The sequence below is a fragment of the Perna viridis genome, chromosome 1 (assembly GCF_037379345.1).
Source record: "Perna viridis isolate PV_CMFRI_1.1 ecotype Kerala chromosome 1, ASM3737934v1, whole genome shotgun sequence".
Classification (NCBI taxonomy): Eukaryota; Metazoa; Mollusca; class Bivalvia; order Mytilida; family Mytilidae; genus Perna; species Perna viridis.
This window is the reverse complement of record NC_142445.1, coordinates 47,198,288-47,216,917: the sequence shown is the minus strand read 5'-3', so window position 1 is coordinate 47,216,917 and position 18,630 is coordinate 47,198,288. Positions and strand designations below refer to the sequence as shown.

Here is an 18,630-nt window from a genome sequence, read left to right as displayed (position 1 = left end):
AAGAGATATGAGTATGTGACACTGACAAAAAACACAAACAACATCCATGCATAAAATAATAATAATATGATATAATGATATGGAGATAACAATAACCACTGCTAGCCATTTGTCTAATATTGCATCACCAATTAATTTGTGGTCTGTTAATTATATTTAGACAATTATATGCTTCTACATTTTAGAAGGGAAGTAACTCCTTTAGACTACACTGTAGCAGTACAAGAGGAAGATCCCAAACCACTCTTTGTTAACATTCCATCAGGGAACCAGATGAAAAACCCATTAAAAGAAGCTGGATCTGAACCATGTCTATGTAAACCTAAGCTAGCAGGTTCACTGATGCTAGATGGACAGACCAAAGATGGAGAAAAACCACAAGTAGCTGATGCAATCAAGGATGCATTTGTAAAAGAAAATCCTGGTAATGCTATAGCTATAAAAGTGGTTATCCTAATTAACTATTGATCAAAAGTCCTTAAGTATTCTTCTAAGTTTTCACGGAATCGTGTATTGTGATGCTATTTCCTTATTGTATTGTAGTACATTTTTTGTCAGTCTTAAAGTTTTTTTTCTAGATGAAACTTTTTGATATATATAAATAGCTATCCCATTAGTAGGTATAAATCAGTTAAAGTGTCAGGGCAGTATATAAATAAACATGTTTAAAGCAGTTTGAACAGACCTCAAAAACATTTCACACAGATTTTCGAGATTACAGATACTCATTTTGCACCATATTGTTTCTTGGTGTATAATATGAATAATATGAAAACCACATTTCATGGGATGTAGTTTTATTATAACAAAATTTCTTTCATTTCATTGAAGAACATAATTCTACATTATGAGAATGCATGTTATTTGTTCATGTTGTTGTTACAGAAGTATCAAAGCCTGACCTTGATGTAGAAGTGACTGGAGTAGACAATGATGCCAAGGATTCTGATGGGTAAGGAAGCTAATGTATTTGTCCATCTAAGAATCATGTTATATGTGCTATACCAAAAACCAGAATTGTAAGTTTGTTCAATAGAACACAAAAACTAACATTTTGAGAATTTTTGTCTAGCATATATCCAAGAAATTTTGTTGTCAAAAATTTTTTTTTCATGATAATCAATTGTACCAAAGTATTTTTTTTTTATGTCAATGACTTTGAAACATTCTAACTTAAAGGGGAAAGGAAAAAACAGCTTTAAACCTTTCAATAACAGATAGTGATTTTAATTATCTAGTAACCCAGTCTCAGAAGTAAGCTACAGAGTAGGTCTGAAGGATGGAGATGTAGAAGATCTTGATTCTCCATCAGAAGCACATCTACAACGATCACTGGCTACAGCTGGCAAAACTCTACATTCCAGGGCTCAGAAAGAGGATGATGATAAAGATGTAAATATATTATTTATTATACTTATTTAAATAGATTATATATAATAATAATTCATCAGAATTTGGGGGGTATTTTCATTTTTTTCTTTATGCATTTTTACCATTTTTGTCAGCAGACTTTTTTCTCTGGAGATGGTTTCATTTCAGCATTAAACTTTCATAAGTATAAATTTTGATTTGAACTTATGAAGGCACATGCATTTCATTGGTTTTACTGGAAAGCTAAAGAAGGGGATATGTTTTGCTGAAAAATTCTTTCCTCAATTCAGACAATGAAATAAATCTCAGAAGTCTCACTCATTTACAACATGTATATTTCTCAAGGATTGGATTATTCCACTGGCCATAGCTATAGGTATTCTGGCTGCAGTGATAGTAATTGGAGTTGTATGTTGTGTGATATACAAGAGAAGGTAAGCATTGACAATTTATATTATGTAGATTCAAAAATAAAGTTATGCCCCATTGCTGCACATATCCATAACTGTGCACTGCTTTTTAACTAATTTGATGTTACCTTTCATATTACTTGCACTTTCATCCCATTGTTCACTCTAGCTTTGTGATTCACATAGTATCGCTAATTAGCATAATTTGCAAATCTACCTAGTTTCATGTTGTTTAATTCAGAACAGAATGTCAACCAACTTCAATTTCAATAATTAGATTAATACATTGACTATATGATACAAACTACAATTTTTTTGTAGGTTGGAAATGAAATATGAAGTTGAAAAAACTCAATTATCAAGTAAAATTTTGCATTTAGACTTGTTATTTAAGCTGTATCTTTAAGCTAGTGCTTTAATGAGACTGAAAAAGTATTATTGCTGAATAAACCATACTGCAAGATCTATCAGTTACATGTATATCACTTTATGCTGGTACTTTTGATATTTTGAAATAAGGTTTATTTCAGTTATTAGAATTAATAATTTTGTGGAGATGGGTTGTAGTCTTTTTTATATTGTAGGACACTGAAACAAACTAATGTAGCAGTGGGGGCTGTACACTTAGATCTAAACTATTAAACTCTATTGCATGTTTTATAGTTTTGTATGGTCATCATACTTTGACACTTATATCTTCTGTCATTAGTATTAAACAGGAATATATATATACAATATAGGTACATTGTCGAAAATTAGTGAAGATATGTGATGAGGTGACAGAACGGGTAGAAAATGCAAGGCTCTGCCGAGCTATTTCCCCCGTTCCAAGCCGAATACACATATCTTCAATAATTTTTGACAATGTACCTATATTGTTTTTATCCTGTTATATTAATAGTTATGTGCGTATGTACATTTTTAAAATAAAATTTTAAAATGCATATCCCCTGAGGAGCTCCGATCGTTAAACCTGAAGAAAAAAATTAATATGCATGGCACATGACTCAGTAAACATTGAAATTCAATCAGCACCATATAATAATTTCTTTGGGATTTGAAATATTTGTTTGAGATTTTTGAAGAAGAGGAGGCAGTTGTATGGGCAGATCTATAATGTAGTGTTCCTCTGATTCATTATCTAGGGGTTTAGGCAGTAATAAATCCAAGACCATAACAGTTTCCTGGTCATTTGTCTCTTCAAGAGTTTTATCATATTGTAATGCTTCAATTTCTTTAAGTGGGGATCAGTTTATTTTAAATTGTGACGGACACTCTGGCTCCGAGTCCGACATGACTGAAATGACAGGGGAAGGTGTCTGCAAACTGATAATGAATCAAATCTGAACGAGATTTGGGATTTGCCATATATATGACCGTGACGAAAATACAAACAAAATCATTATTTGGTTTACATAAAATCTTTTATTTCATTTAGGTGAAAACAAAACTGCAAAAAAAAAAGATTAACCGGATACGCAATCGCAATTTGTTTATATCGTATCTATGGTGGCGGCCATGATTAATTTAGGCATACCAGAAAAAAGTAGTTCCGCCGATCAAGTGAGTGGGAGGAGCCAGAAAGTCGATAACCTGCTAATGTACGGATGCAGCAAAAAAATAACCATATACCTTTATTCGTTTAACAAATAACCTCATTGCAGGATATATATATACAGAAAGGTCTGAAAAATTCCCAACGATGTTAGAACTGTCAAATTTGCGATGCAAATTTTTTGGTCGTTCCCTCCGTGGGACTCGAACTTGTACCGCTGTGACATCAATGGCAATACCGCCTGCACAAAGTCCAGCGCCCTAGACCACTTGGCCAGCTGGGCTATATAAAAATATAGCTTTCGCTGGCCGGGTCATTCCTCCTCGTAGGATTAGTCTAGGGCTGTAACTTAGTACACGATGTATGGTAGTTTATATATATGAACCCTTATAAGACATCAGTTAATTAGTATACTTATTATGGAATAATATTCTGGCATCTTATTTTGGAAGAGATGGAAGAGACTTCTTGTTGTTGAATTGTGCTTGCATGCATAATTATATTTTTCTTATACTGTAAAATGGGGAATTTTTGATAGGGGTCTATGTTAACTTATTTCACTCTTAAAATTATAATGAACCTTTTCCCTCACAATTTAGATTGTCTCAGTTTTAAAAGATAACTATAGAAATCAGGGGATTTAAATAGGTTTGACTATTAATATAATGAAATTTAAAGCTGGTGCATGTATAGTAATCTGACATACAGTATTGAAAATTACTTTTCTGAGTTGATTTTGTGTTTGCATGCATGCTTTTTACTCTTTGTTGAGTAGTTCTATCAGCAGAACTAAGTATTAATGATATGTATTTTAGAAACAATACAAGATAAAAGTTAGAACCAAATGTCTATCTTTTTTTATTTTCTTTTTTTAATTGCTTAAGAATCCAAAATATTTGGATTACTAGTTTGATAGTAATTAACACCATAGACAATTTAATGAGTAACAGTAAGTACATATACTCTAGAAAAAAAAATGTTCATGTGATGTTCAGCTTCATCCTTGTTAATTCTAAACTGTATTTTCAGGCACAGAAAGGATGAAGATCTCGTAAAACGCGAGATGACTATTAAAAGTAACAATGTTTTTGACCAAGAACATTTCAGTGATCCAGCAGCGTATGATAACAAAGCTTATGCAGATACTACACATCCTGACTTCAGTAAATCAGCTTTATAATACATCATTGTTGTAGTTACAGATATAGAACTGGTCAATATTTCTATCTTGTTTTACTTCACAGTTTTGTCTGCAAAGAATTAACATACTTATTAAGACAGTCTTTTATTATGGGGGTTTCTTACTTCCTTGACTGTTCTTATGAGTCCCATACAGATTAAGACAGTCTAATTCATAATAGAATCAAATTTCTTTAAAAATCAATGCCTGTATGGTGTTATTTTATTAACATATCTTTCAATTTACTTGATAGTGTGCAAGATATGATTTCGAATTGTAAACAGCTAGAAATAGAGACAAAACATTATAAACTTAATGTTTCTACCACTAGAACTAATATACCATATAGTGGATAGTTTTGGCAAGGTGCTAATTTATGTATATTGTAGTTGTCTGTAAAAAAAAGTCCAAAATAAATTCTGTAAAATATTTACTTTGGGCCTATGTACTTAGTGCACTGTTTGTCATCAGCCAAAATAAGAAACACCAAATTTATTGTTAACTATTTTGTTTCAAAATCACAATATTTTACTCCCGCCTTACAGTATCTTCTCAAATCATTCTTGTAGTTATTAGTTCATCCAGTAATATGGGAGATAATACAACCTTGTTCTGTTACTCTAGTCTTCTCAGAACATTTAATTAATAATGTGTGTTGATAGGGGAAATGATTCTTATGGAAATTGACATTATGACTAGATATTACTTTTATACAGGGTGAGTTTTGTATGTTTATACTTGTCTTTTTCTTATTTCATGTAATGTCTGTTTTTTTTTATGTTCCATTTTGTCACATATTTTGTAGATAAATGTTTTACATATTTTCATAATAAAATTTTCTAAATCTTATCAAACATAGTTAGTTTTAAATACTCTTGATAAGTTTCTGTGATGTATTTTATGTAACTGACAGAAAGCAGGAAAATTTGCAAAAAAAGAGTGACGCATAGAAATACAAGCATTGTGTTACATGTACCATGAAATCTGTCTAAACCGAACCCTAAATAATCCAGTAACCTGTCTAAACCAAACCCTGAATAATCCAATAACCTGTCTAAACTGAATCCTGAATGATCCAAAAACCTGTTTAAACTGAACCCGGTATGATCCAGTAACCTGTCTAAACCGAACCCTGAATGATCCAGTAATCGGTCTAAACCGAACCCAGAATGATCCAGTAACCTGTCTAAACCAAACCCTGTATAATCCAATAACCTGTCTAAACCAAACCCTGAATAATCCAAAAACCTGTTTAAACCAGACAGTGTTTATAAAGTCATCTTATATCAATTTAAATGTATTTATAACCTTGGTAAACTGACCCCCTGTCTATACTAAACCAATTTTAAAGTCTAATAGGTTTGGTTTAGACAGGTTTCACAGTATATGAATTGCAATCTTACATAATCATTAATTAATAGTAGAGCTTCTCAAAACAAAAAATAATAAGACCATCACCACTTAAATAACTTATGTTTTATTTATGGCACTTCTTACATGCATAATACAATCCTTGATAAAGACTCTTGGATGTAATTCAAATCTACCACGTATCTTTATAATCTGATTAAATATATGATTGAATAAATCTAAAAATCACATGTTAGAACTATATTGCACACACATCAATCACTTCTTCTGGTTTAGTAAAACCATCTCCAAATCCAACAGTTTCCATAAGCTGAGGAATACCATCACACATAGGACACAAGTCATTACGAACTTTAGAGGATCTCATCCATATTATCAAGTTATAACGCTCTCCAGATGATATAGGCTTAGCACCATGCATATGTTGACCTCTGTGTAGTAATCCCATATACAACTGATGCTTGTAACCTTTATATTGAGTATCTCTGCTCTGCTCAGTTCGCATATCACCAAAATAAAGATCTCCACCAGTAAAATCTTTCCCTAGCGCAATGTTTATTGTGATCTCGGCATTGTCATAGTGAAAATTCAGGTCAAGGTCTTCTCCCATTTTATACTTGACAACAAAAGCTTTGTGAGAGTCAAGGTCACCACCTCCAGATACTGGAAATAATATTGAAGTAATGGGCTGAAGGTATCTTTCTCTCAAAGGTATTAGAAGTTCTTCATCAAACCCTATTTCATTCAACAGCAGCTTTAAAAAAGAAATAAGATTTTTTTTGTTGATACAAAATGTATATGAACAAGTATTTTGGGGATTTGCATTGCAATACAAAGTCCCTTTCCGAAAGAAAAATTAGTTCATGAGAATAGAATGCAAACTTAATGCATAATTTGTGAACTAAAAGAGTTGGGGAAAACTCAATTTTGCTTTTAAAGGAGAAGACCATGTTATTGTGCAAGTCATAAATATCAAACTAATCTGTTAAATATTCATGAAAATTAAATTGAAACAAAATAATTTCCTTTTCTTAATTAATTGATTAATTGAAATCTATAATTAGTAAATTTGAATTTCCAGCGCATATAGACGCTGTGACATCACAAAGTCTGTGTGTAAAATGAAAGTAAATAGGTAATTGATTTATTTGCAATTTCTGATGTCTGAAGAAATCACAAAATTTGGGACTTTTCCCCCATAATTTCATCCCAAAATAAATAGATTGAGAGATTGAGGCATAACATGTAAGCAAATGTCAGGGATTTGCAGCCAGATGACTAGTATTTGTAAGGAAAATCTTGTCATATGTCTACTTCTGAAGAATGTTTGTGTTGCTGGTAAAAAAAACTTTTAGAACATTTCTCTTTTATCATTCATGCAATTGTAAGCTTGACAAGTCATCATGTTTTGGTGATTAGATAAACAGGATCGTAGAAATATTTATGGAATAGTACCAAACCGACATAGTGATGTCACGAGCCAATCGGAAGCTGTCGGTAAAAATCAATAAATTCTTACTATGATCTTCCTTAAGATAGGAGAGTTCTGCAAGAAGGCTATCAATTATATTTCTAGGATTTCGAACTTTGCATAGCCTTGAGCATTTTATAAAAGCGCATTTTGCATTAAAGGTTATTAATTTTTGTATGATTTATCATAAGAGCCTAACTTAATGCAAAGGTGGTCTTTCCCTTAAAGTTTTAGTCTATAGGTCAGTCAAAAATTACCAAACAGCTTCAAAACTCAAACTTGATCTGTAAATTGTCGTAGTTAAGCAATTAACCAAATATCAAATGAACACCTGCAAGCAAGACAAAAAAAATGCAGAAAACTGAGTTATTTAATATTAATTTTTAAAGTCTACAGGCCATAACTCAGCAAAAAATTAAGAAACCACTAAAAAACTCAAACTTGATCTGTAACTTGTCATAGTTAAGCAATTAACCAAATATCAAATGAACACCTGCAAGCAAGACAAAAAAAGTGCAGAAAAGTTGAGTTTTTACACATATTTTTGAAAGGCCAAGGGTCATAACTCAGTAGAAATTTAAGGAACCACTAACAAATTTGAAATACATTTATAGCTAATGCACCAAATGTGACTATGTCACATAAATATCTGTGATTGAGATGAAAAAAAAAGTGGGGAAAACTGAGCTTTTGCATTAATTTTCTAAGGGCCATAACTCATCAAAACAATTTACAAACTGGAGAAAATTCAAACCTGATCTGTAACTTATAACGGTAAAATAATGCACCTAATTTATAATACAGTGAAACTTCTCCAAACCGCACCCTCAGAAAACCGGTCTTCCCTTCAAACTGGCCGTTTTCAAAAGTCCCGGCCGATATACCTTTAAACCTATGTGTTTTGTCTTCAATAGACCGGCCACCCCGTCAAACCCTACATCGGACGGTTGTTCACAGTTTTAGTTATATATTTCAAATGATTACGTAATTACGTAATTAATCATTCATTCACTGACCGGTTTGTATTTCATCAGTGGACAGATGATAATTAATAATCCAGACATTACATGTTGTCACTGGTTGGCTGTTAATTGGTTTGTACACATGTCAGGCAACCGGGGTCATTTAATAATACGATCTTTACGATCTTTTAACTGTCAATTAATGTGACCTGTACCCAAGTAAAAAACAACATAGGGGTGAAGTTATTAGACTTTGTTGATAGCTAATTTATGAAAACAATACAAATAATTAATTACCATCAATAGCCCTTTGATCTTTAATATACATTCTTTCAAAACCTTGAACATTATTTTGTCGGCAGTACTGTTTGTAAAATCAAATCATTTACAAATGATGCAAGCTTTGAAATGTAATAAAAGGCCAAAAGTGTTGAGTTGGCATTAAACATGTCTCAACCAACAAACTGACAAGGTGTAAGATTATAGAACACATTAATGGAAATAGCATTTAGAATGCATTGCTATTTTTCACAAAACCGGCCATTTTTTCTTGTCCCAGTGGTGGCCGGTTTGGAGAAGTTTCACTGTATCTGTAAAAAAGTTGTGGAAAACTAAATTGCGCGTCAGACAGATATACAGATCAACAGAAGTTCCCTAATTTATTGTCTGCTATGGATGGGGAACCTTTTACATGATGTAGTTGGTTCTAGTGAAGATTCAATGTGATAAACAACAAATGCATGTACATGTTTTGACAGTTAAGGTTGAAATGACTCCTAAACAGATGTAAAGTTCATCCTGGTTAACAGGTATTCATTAATAATGACTACTTAACAACATGTGAAAATATGTTTTTACTTCATACATTTACACCTGATACTCATTACTGAAGGGTTTTTGTCATGAAGTCATAAATCATATTTGACCATACTATCATCTCAGTGATCTAAACGGGAGAATACAAATATTTCACAAAATTGTTAGTACATGTACCAACCCCATAGTTGTTCATTGTATTTGGTCTTCCTCTTGGACAGTCACTCCCCTCAAAATGTTCTAGCTCATCCATCAATGTTTTACAGAATTCTTCAGTAAACACAGGAAAGGTGTAGCACTTCTCAGCTGAAAAAACAACAAGCTAAAATAAACTATGTATATTGTAGCAATAAAAGAAGAATCATTTACAATGTATCTATTCATTTGATCTACTAGTAAACTTCCCAAATCTATTTCAAATCAATGTGAAAGTACTTAATTTGTGGATACCACAACTTTAGTGGATTAGGGAAGAAATATAAGTTTGTGGATTCTTGAATTTGTTGTTTTGAGGTTTTCGGAATACAAATCATTGGGATTCTTCTTTTCATTGGGAACCAAATTTTATGGTTTGGCCTATCCAAGAAAACCAGGAAAATTGGTATCCCACAAACAGTAGTACTTTCACAGTACTATGCTATTTCAAGAAGAATACCATCAGAACCAATATGATGAACACAAAAAGAAATATGATAATAGCTACAGTAAACACTTGCCAACATTCCCACCTTTAGAAAGTAGTATATAACTGGCTCTCCAGGGTAACAAGTCCTTTGAACAAGTTAAAGTATTATATCATTACTTGGAGACTAGTTTCATTGATTTTGGAAATTAAATGTTGAAAATGATAAATAGGATAACATTTAATTTATCAAATCTACCTTCTTGACCATGAATTTTTCCAACAACATCATTCAGGGAAGTTTTAGGATCTTTACATAAGTTAACAAGGGAAACAAACTCTGGTGATAAAAATTCATCCTGAAAAAAAAATTAAATGTGTCAATACATCAAACCACATCAAGAACACAGGCAACTGGTTGGTGCAGGATTAGTTGGATTGGGGAACATATCTTAAGACTATAGTTTATTACTAAACATTTGAATTTCAGTTTTAAAAAAACTGAAAGATATTTTTTTACTTCAAAAGGCAACAAATTTAAGAACTGTAGTATCATGATCAGTTCAATCATAATAGTAAAGTGTAATTGATAGACAGAAATCATAAATGTAACACACCTTAAGTTTGAATATTTCAGGATGCTTTGGTACATATTTTTCTTGTATGATTTTCTTCCTGTCAAGGTAGGATTGACCAAGTGTTTGTCTTCTGTGTGATTCATTTGATATCTGTAAAATTAAATGGGGCAGAGTATGTTATGTTCATACACTTTGAAGAAAACATATCTGCAGAAACACCTTTCTAATTAGTAGATGATTATTTTGCTTCAATAGTACTTCTATGGTTATTTAGAAATCTGTTTACGGTTAATTTGATTCATTGAGTAATATTAAGTACCATTCTGTGTAAGAATCAGGTGATGAGTGGCAAATCATAATTCTCAGTTTGGTCTTTTTTGCCTCCAATATACTCAATACATTCAGAAAACAGCTGAAAAGCTATTTAAATTTATCCTGATGCATCTGCAACGTAGATATTTTTTTACTGCTTATACAAGGAAAAAGTGCAGGAAAATTCTCCCGCCATTTTTCCATATTGCATTTCAACTAAATTTGACCTAACAATATCTTAAAAAGGCAAATTTTACAAACACTTTGATGGTTATTTCTTGAGGTTATCAGGTATAAATACTTGGTAAATGCAATAAAATCTTGGTCTTTTTTTCCTTCATGTGCCACACCTTATACACATTTTGCCTAATTCTTAGACGGAGTAGTACTTAATAACCAGAAATGCAAAACAAAAATCCTTGCATATTTATTTGAAAATTTTACAGATGATTTTGGTCATTATGATATGTACATGTTGAAACAAGGAATGCCTTATTAAATCAGTTATGGTGACTTCAATCATACAGCCCTACTAGGATATCTGTGGTAATTCTAGGGCTAACCTATGACACTACTAACATAAAATTAGAGACATCTTCATCAAGGACTCTTTCTTAAAGAAATACAACATTATCATATAAATGTACATTTAAGATTTCTGAATAAATGTAAAACAGTAAATCACTTAGAATTCTGTCTTGATATAAGAATATCATTTTCAAATCATAAATGGTCTTACATGTATCTATATTAACTTTTGTGATGCTAACTAAGAAGTCTATGTAGACATTTTAAATTATTGTAAAATACCTCTTTTAAAACATCTTCAAATTGAGACTCCGTTACACATCCTTTCTCTCTAAGGACCTGAAGTAAAATCACAATATTGATCAGTTTGCCTATTTCAGTTTATAACAATGCTAAAAATAATAATCATAAAAGTAAGGTTTGCCTTTCCAGACCTTTGCCATACATTTTATAATTGTTCTTCATATTTATGGGACAGCAATCTCATTTACCAATAGAATTCTAACCAAAAATAAAATATACAAAAAAAATTGTACTTTCAATTGTGGCTTAATACAACATCTGAATTTTTTTTTTAAACAGAATAAATGTATATCCACAAGGAATGTTTATTAAAAAGTAACTAAAAGAATAATAAGATAATTAATTGGAAAGAGTGAATAACCAAAATATGATCACGAGTGCCGAAGAACACCTAGATTTAAAGAGTGCAAGTCCTGCGCACGAGTTAAATCTTAATGCATTCTGGGCATGAGTGATCATATTTTGGTTATGCACAATAACCAATTGATTATCCTATTTATTATATAGATTTCCTCCATTATTCATTGTTATTTTCAACACAAATTTAAAATTTTGTGAACAGCGGATTGATATTCATGTTGTGACGTTTTGGCGGGAGAAAGTGCGAGAGTGAAATTACTGAATTTATTTCACAGTGTGAATTATCAAAAAAATTACACTGGGAACAATCGGTAAATCACTGCTATTTATATAATAACATCTATTATATTGAACATTAAAGCTGAAACCCACTATCAAAGTTGAAACTATATTTGTATACCATGAACTAGAGGCTCAAGAGAGCCTGAATCGCTCACATGGTTAACCATTTGCTTTTTTGAAAAACTTGAGGAGTGAGACAGGCTAAGTTAATATCAACTAAATTGTCAAATGCAGGAAATGCTTTTCATAGCATTTTCATGACCTGAACCAGAATTTTGCTAAAGGCAACAAGTTTTGATTTTTTTCAAAAACCTGTCTTATGACCCTTAAGTTCCATTTTTAGTATAGGCAGCCATATCTATTCACTGATTAAAAATCACAACAGTCATTTAGAACACAATACACTAAAGATGCTTATTTTCATTCAATGATCTTAAATGGTTTTAGAGAAGATGATTTTCAAATTTGTACATGTGAAAAAAAAAAAACAACAAAAAAACTGTTTCAGGGATCATAACTCCTACATTAGTCAATGAATGGTTTTGAAAATTTCGGCATAGGTCCTTGTCATGATGCTTAACAATTTTACCCCACGGTTTTTGAGTTATTTGCAAAAAAATGCCATCTACCCCTATGTTCTATTTTTAGTAATGGTGGCCATGTTTTTTCATGAATCAACAATGCCAACTGTCAATTTGTGTGGGATACCCTAAGGAACATATATGCTAACTTTCATTGAATTCTGTGAAATGGATTTTGAAAAAAAGATTTTCAAAGTTGCACATGCAAAAATACCAAAAAAACTGTTCCAGGTGATGTAACTCCTACATCATTCGACCAATTGTTTTGAAAATTTTGGCATTGGTCCATCTCAAAATGCTGAACAATATTATCTGTGCCAGAAATTTGCTAAAGGCAACGGTTTTTGAGTTATTTGCAAAAAAAAATGCAATTTGACCCCTATATTCTATTTTTAGTAACAGCAGCCATGTTTTTTCATGGATCAAAAATCCCAACAGTCATTTTGTGCAGAACACCCTAAGGAACAATCATGCCAAGTTTAAAACCTGTCAGTCCAGTAGTATCAGAGTAGAAGATTTTTTAAAATTTGTCCATGATGACAATGACGACGACGGATGCCAAGTGACGGCATAAGCTCACTTGGCCTTAGGCCAAGCGAGCTAAACACCAAGTGGAGTTAGTTGTTGTCTTGTACCTATAATGCAGGCAATCCAATCTGAATATGAAAAAAAAATCTTTTCCAAACCTTAATCTAACAAGATATGAGCATTTCAAGGATTATATTTTAAACAGTGGATGGGATAAAGAGTTATGTTTACATTACTCACATTATTATATTGCCAAAGTGCCTCACATGATGTTCAAATGCATTCAACATCAATACAAATCTTAATGAGTGTACGATAAAAATCTTTTCGACACATGTGCATGAATTATTGAATGTGTATTGGCCTTCAGTATGTGAATCATTTGAGTGTCACGTGTACCGAGTGTTTACATTAAAACATTGTTTCTCATTTCTAAATTTTTCAATGGGTTCTTTCAGGGATCTTCATTCTATGTCTATCACTTAGTGCAACACTCTCGCCAAAAGATTACTAAATACTTAATACTACTTCTCTTTAGATTAATATAACACAAAACACTATATCGCAATTTAAACGATGTCAATCGCTATGCAAGACTTCCATCTTAGCTCTACGACCACCAGATAAAAAAGAAGCGAATTACTGATTGCAACGGCTTTTATATGCCCAGGTCACATGATCTAACCATATGACTGGCTCAGTCAATTAATGCTAAAGGAGTGTTTACAAATTATCAACCATACCAATGTAATGAAAATGTTGGGTTTGTCCCCCTGTCAAATAAACTAGTCCAAATTATTGTATGCAAACAATATAACTAAATACCAATTGAAATTGCCAAATACAAATGTACATACTTTAACAATGACATCGAATTAACCATGTACATCATAATGTATCAGTGGACTTACCCAAAAATTGTGCACTATTCCTCATTTTAACGGTATAAAAAATGAACTTCAAAATGTATATTTAAATCTCTCACGATGGCCAGCATAATTGTTTACTTAACAGATTAAATGGATTCAACTGATGTATTTTGCTGATAATAGCATCATGTAATTTGTCTTAATCTGAAGTTGAACACAATTGACAGCAGTATAATTGACAGCTGACCATAAATCAATTTCATTACATGAGCAACATGCCGGGTCAAGAAAAGCAGAGGAAGGTTTTCATTCAAACTCTCAGTTTAAGTGAAGTCCATGTTGCTCATTTATTTGTTAGCTGACTTTATCAGTTTATAAATATATAGCCAGCCTGTTCCACACATTTATAATTATAGTTTCTTCACTTTTGTTTTCTACCCATGGTGAAAGAATAATCCATTTTACCTCAGAAAACTGTTTTAAAAATTGCTCCTTAGAGTGATAGATGATATGAATATTGTACTTCTTCAGGAAAAAGTTATTAGTGTAAAAACAGTTGCAGACGAAAAATTTCATTTTATAGATCAATGTAAAACTCTATTTTCAAATCCCTAAGCAGGTGCCCTTATCCGGAAACATTCAAGAGAATCAGACTGACGAGTCTCTCTTGACTTGACGTATAAATATAGGCAAACTAAAAACATATTCGAAAGTGACAAGATGTCTGCGCCCATGTTTTGGGATAAAAGTTAGAGATGACACAGAAAGTCGACGTAAAGGATCTCCCAGATGATATCTGGCTGGTAATTTGCTAAACCAAATATATATTACATTTTTTCTATATTTGATTGGACAAATATATGTAACATAATTTTTAAAGCTAATAAACCACAGACACTTGTTTCATATAAATAAAATATGGAGTAGGCACTGTCTTGAGTCGACCACAGAGTTCCTTTTTTGCAAGTATTAGGTTTCACAGTAATAGACCCTTTTGTGCTAACTCATGCTCAATATGCTCTTCCACGAAGAAAATTCTTTTGTTCTACCCAAGCCCTACCTTGGCTTGTGCCGTTGTGGAAGTGTATATTGAGCATGCTCACCGACTTCTCACAAAACTCAAAAGGGTCTATTGGCATATAGTTATAGGTACATGCATTCATTAGCAGTACTAAATATGAGGAAAGCATTAGCCTTCAGTTACTATGAAAGAAGCGAGGTGTTTGATAGGTTCCCTCTTCTTCTTTCAGTATACTAGGGTTCCTTTGCCTTTGGAGATCATATGCTGAGCGTCTAATATGAATTAACAAAATGATGATGATGATGATAAATTTAAACAAATTGATGATGGAAACCAAACATATACATGTATACATTTCAAAACTATATACATTTGATAACTATTTGGAGTAGGTTATAGATAGAAGATGGGGATAAGGGCTGGTTCTTTTACCAGTGGCGTGAATCCTTATACTGTATTTGCTGAAGTGTACTGTATTGGTAGTTTATTCCATTATTTAATTGAGTGGGGAAAGAATGAGTATCCTCTTAAATAATTCATGTCGTGTACCACCTTTGTTAAATTTGATTTGGGATATTTTCACATCTAGGGGCTGGCCAATGATATTTTGATTTTTGAATGTTTTATTCCTCGGACATTTTCCAAAAACTTATGGTTGTGATTTTTTCTTTCAGGTGAGAGATTGTGTTATATACAAGGAAGAATATGATATCTGTATAAGTAAGTCAACATAAGAAACAATTATTGTTAAATTGATTATACAAAGAAAGTAAATCATGTGTCCCAATGATCCTACAAGGTCTCTTTTTCACCGCTTGTAACTTTTTTATTTGAAATTAATCAAAAACCCTCTTGGCTACTCCAGTTATCAATAATATTAAATTTATTAGAATTTCTTTAAGAGTATTGTTATGCACAAAATGTTTTTACTTACATTTATTACTACTCTGTACTAAGAGGACTTAATTACCTGTATTACAATTTTTCATAGGTACCTGTATATGTACATGTAAGTCTGATAGATTTTTGTTAAATTCAACAACTTAATGTTTTATTAAATGTATGCTACTGATTTGGAAATAAAAAAAGAATGTATATGATTCTTTTTCAGGTAAATCTGGTAGAAAACACCAGAAATATACACTTGGATTCGAATTTGATTGTTCTAAGTGGAAAGAAGACTATGAAAATTGCATCAGATTTGAGGATAAGGATGATATAGATGCAGTTGTTAGTATAATTTATGTGATGAAATAAAATGCAGTTAATTGATTTGATTTACTGATACTGTCATTTATGACCATATTTTTCACTGGGGAAGATGTTGGTGGAATTGACTTTATTTTGGACCCTTATTCAGGGTTTGACACTAACTTCATTTGTTTGGTGGTCAACAGGACAACTTCAGAGGTAAAACAGGTAGTCCACAGACAGTAATGACAATTCTGTTCTAAGATTTTGTAAAAAAATAAAGCAAAATTTAGATAGCCCATAGGACTACCATGAAAATTGTTCAAGTAGTCCTCTCCAAATTAGGGTGGCAATGGACTACCGGACGACTGTTAGTGTTGATCCCTGTTATTTAGTACTCCAGCTAATCATGCAAAATGTAATTCGTGTTTGGAAAGCTTACTTATTTTTATTTTTGATATTTTGTTTAAATTGTTATAGTAAATAGAAATAAACATATGGCTTCTCATATAACTCATGCTCTTAGGAGATATAGATTGTATAGAATGTGGTGTAGAATTCAAAATTAAGGGAGAAAACTGTAAATGACACTGAAATATAATAGGAACTGTTGGATTTTCAATGTGGATTATCTCCTAAGAGCAGACAAATTGGAATGAAAGATTATACATTTCATTATATAGACCTATAAAACAACTCAACAACAATAATAAAAATGTGTAGCCTTTTTGGGAGTGTATCACATATTACAGAAGTTTAATAATATAAGGTTTCTTATAAAGAAATTTAATTTACTGAACTATTCATACATTTAATAACCTAATAATTTTGGTTTATAATACAGTTTGAAGGTCATTTTTATGTTATTTTCTGTAAGGCCAATTTTTGGTTAAACTTAGAGGACATTTACCTAGGATTCTGAATTTATATTTTTGATGGTTATCAATGTGTTGACTAGCAAGATTATGATTATTTATATACTGGTAATGCTTTGTTGTTCTTATTGTGTCTCAGTGGATTTAATAAAATTAAAAGTTATGATATGGTTATGTGTTAAAAACATATAAATATATATTAAGTGAATGTTAATATGAACACTCCTAAGCACATTTTAGCTGCTCTAATTTCCTGAGAAATGTATGCTTGTGAGTCAACCACTTCAACCTAAATTCTTATTGCTTTTAAAATATCTTAATACAGTGAGCATTATACTGTAAACAATGCTCACTAACTTGATACCTAATTCCCGATTTGATAATGTGATCCTTTTGAGCTTCTTTTGTTTTGGATCAAGATCTAAAATAGGTGGTACATAATGGGAATTTATAATAAAGATTATGTGAAAGTACCATTGAATTCCATGAAGTGGTGTAGGAGAAGTAACTGATGGAAAATTAGTATCCCTTGGCATAATGGAAGAGAAGGACACTCTTTTTACTTAATCCCATTTTGCAGGTTGGGGTATTAAAATATTGCTGGTCACTGAAAATTGTTTAAAACTCAATTGCCAACCTTGCATGCCAGATGCATTGTTCTATGTTCAATTCATAACTTTATGTTAATACAATTGTACCATTCATTTTTCAGAAAAAAGTGATAGTAAATGAAAAAGAAAGACATTTTAAAAGAATTAAAGCCTCAATAAACAATAATGTTTGGGAATACAGAACTTCTCCACCAGAAGACTGGAATAAACCTATACCTGGATGGGAGGACAAACCATCAATTTTTAAAGCATATGAACTTGGTAAAGAAATACCACAGCCAAAGAGATCATGTACTATATTGTGATATATCGAAATGTTAGGATTTTCAAATTTGCATATTTTGTATTAAACTGTTTTCCATTTGAAAACTTGGTAGAGAAATACCAGAATATTTGACTATAAAATAGATATTTTAGAATTTTAAAATTTTGTGTGGATGTGGTTTTATATATATTGTACTGAACTGTTTTTCATTTTAAAAAAAGGTCTGAAATTTGAAATCCATGTTAACACTTGTGCTTGAAGGTATGTATATTTGGTGATGTTATTATTAAGTAATAATGAGACAAAAAGGAGGCTTATAATGGATGATGTAACCTGTTAATAAATTATCAAAAGTTAGATAAATTGACCTAGGTCAACTTGGTTGACAAAGGGACAAGGCAATGAAAACTTTAAACATTGTCAAAATATGTTCATCTTATTTTATTAAAAGCACAGAATAAACATAACGATTCATAAATATAGTATCATATATACACAGTACATCTAAAAGAATAAATCTTAATAATGACTTCATAAAGTATCATATATACACAGAATAAATAGCCCA

The 18,630-nt window shown here is 31.6% G+C and overlaps 3 protein-coding genes across 6 annotated transcripts in view; 2 read left to right on the top strand and 1 right to left on the bottom strand.

Annotated features, from left to right (window-relative positions):
• Positions 1–5,370, top strand: part of LOC148629061 (uncharacterized) — a 65,101-nt gene extending 59,731 nt beyond the window's left edge. For 2 of the 4 annotated variants that reach the window (XM_088543206.1, XM_088543195.1), the window contains exons 58-63: positions 186–424; positions 886–952; positions 1,239–1,392; positions 1,717–1,805; positions 2,103–2,143; positions 4,366–5,370. In XM_088543206.1, the coding sequence (XP_088399332.1) occupies positions 186–424; positions 886–952; positions 1,239–1,392; positions 1,717–1,805; positions 2,103–2,143; positions 4,366–4,391 (616 nt within the window). In that variant the 3' untranslated portion in view covers positions 4,392–5,370. The remainder of the gene's footprint in view (positions 1–185; positions 425–885; positions 953–1,238; positions 1,393–1,716; positions 1,806–2,102; positions 2,144–4,365) is intronic. The other 2 variants (XM_088543201.1, XM_088543190.1) reach the window with 1 other exon arrangement.
• Positions 5,371–5,977: 607 nt separating this feature from the next.
• On the bottom strand, positions 5,978–14,744 carry LOC148629060 (2-oxoglutarate and iron-dependent oxygenase domain-containing protein 2-like). Its single transcript, XM_088543178.1, has 6 exons — positions 14,565–14,744; positions 11,459–11,515; positions 10,376–10,486; positions 10,018–10,117; positions 9,318–9,442; positions 5,978–6,641 (listed from the first exon to the last, which is right to left on the bottom strand). The coding sequence occupies exons 1-6, from the start codon at positions 14,673–14,675 to the stop codon at positions 6,126–6,128; spliced, it is 1,020 nt and encodes a 339-aa protein (XP_088399304.1). The 5' UTR covers positions 14,676–14,744; the 3' UTR covers positions 5,978–6,125.
• A 20-nt stretch (positions 14,745–14,764) lies between these two features.
• On the top strand, positions 14,765–18,563 carry LOC148629059 (synaptic plasticity regulator PANTS-like). The gene is made up of 4 exons (XM_088543183.1): positions 14,765–14,902; positions 15,795–15,840; positions 16,232–16,350; positions 17,899–18,563. The coding sequence occupies exons 1-4, from the start codon at positions 14,855–14,857 to the stop codon at positions 18,100–18,102; spliced, it is 417 nt and encodes a 138-aa protein (XP_088399309.1). The 5' UTR covers positions 14,765–14,854; the 3' UTR covers positions 18,103–18,563.
• The last annotated feature ends 67 nt before the right edge of the window (positions 18,564–18,630 follow it).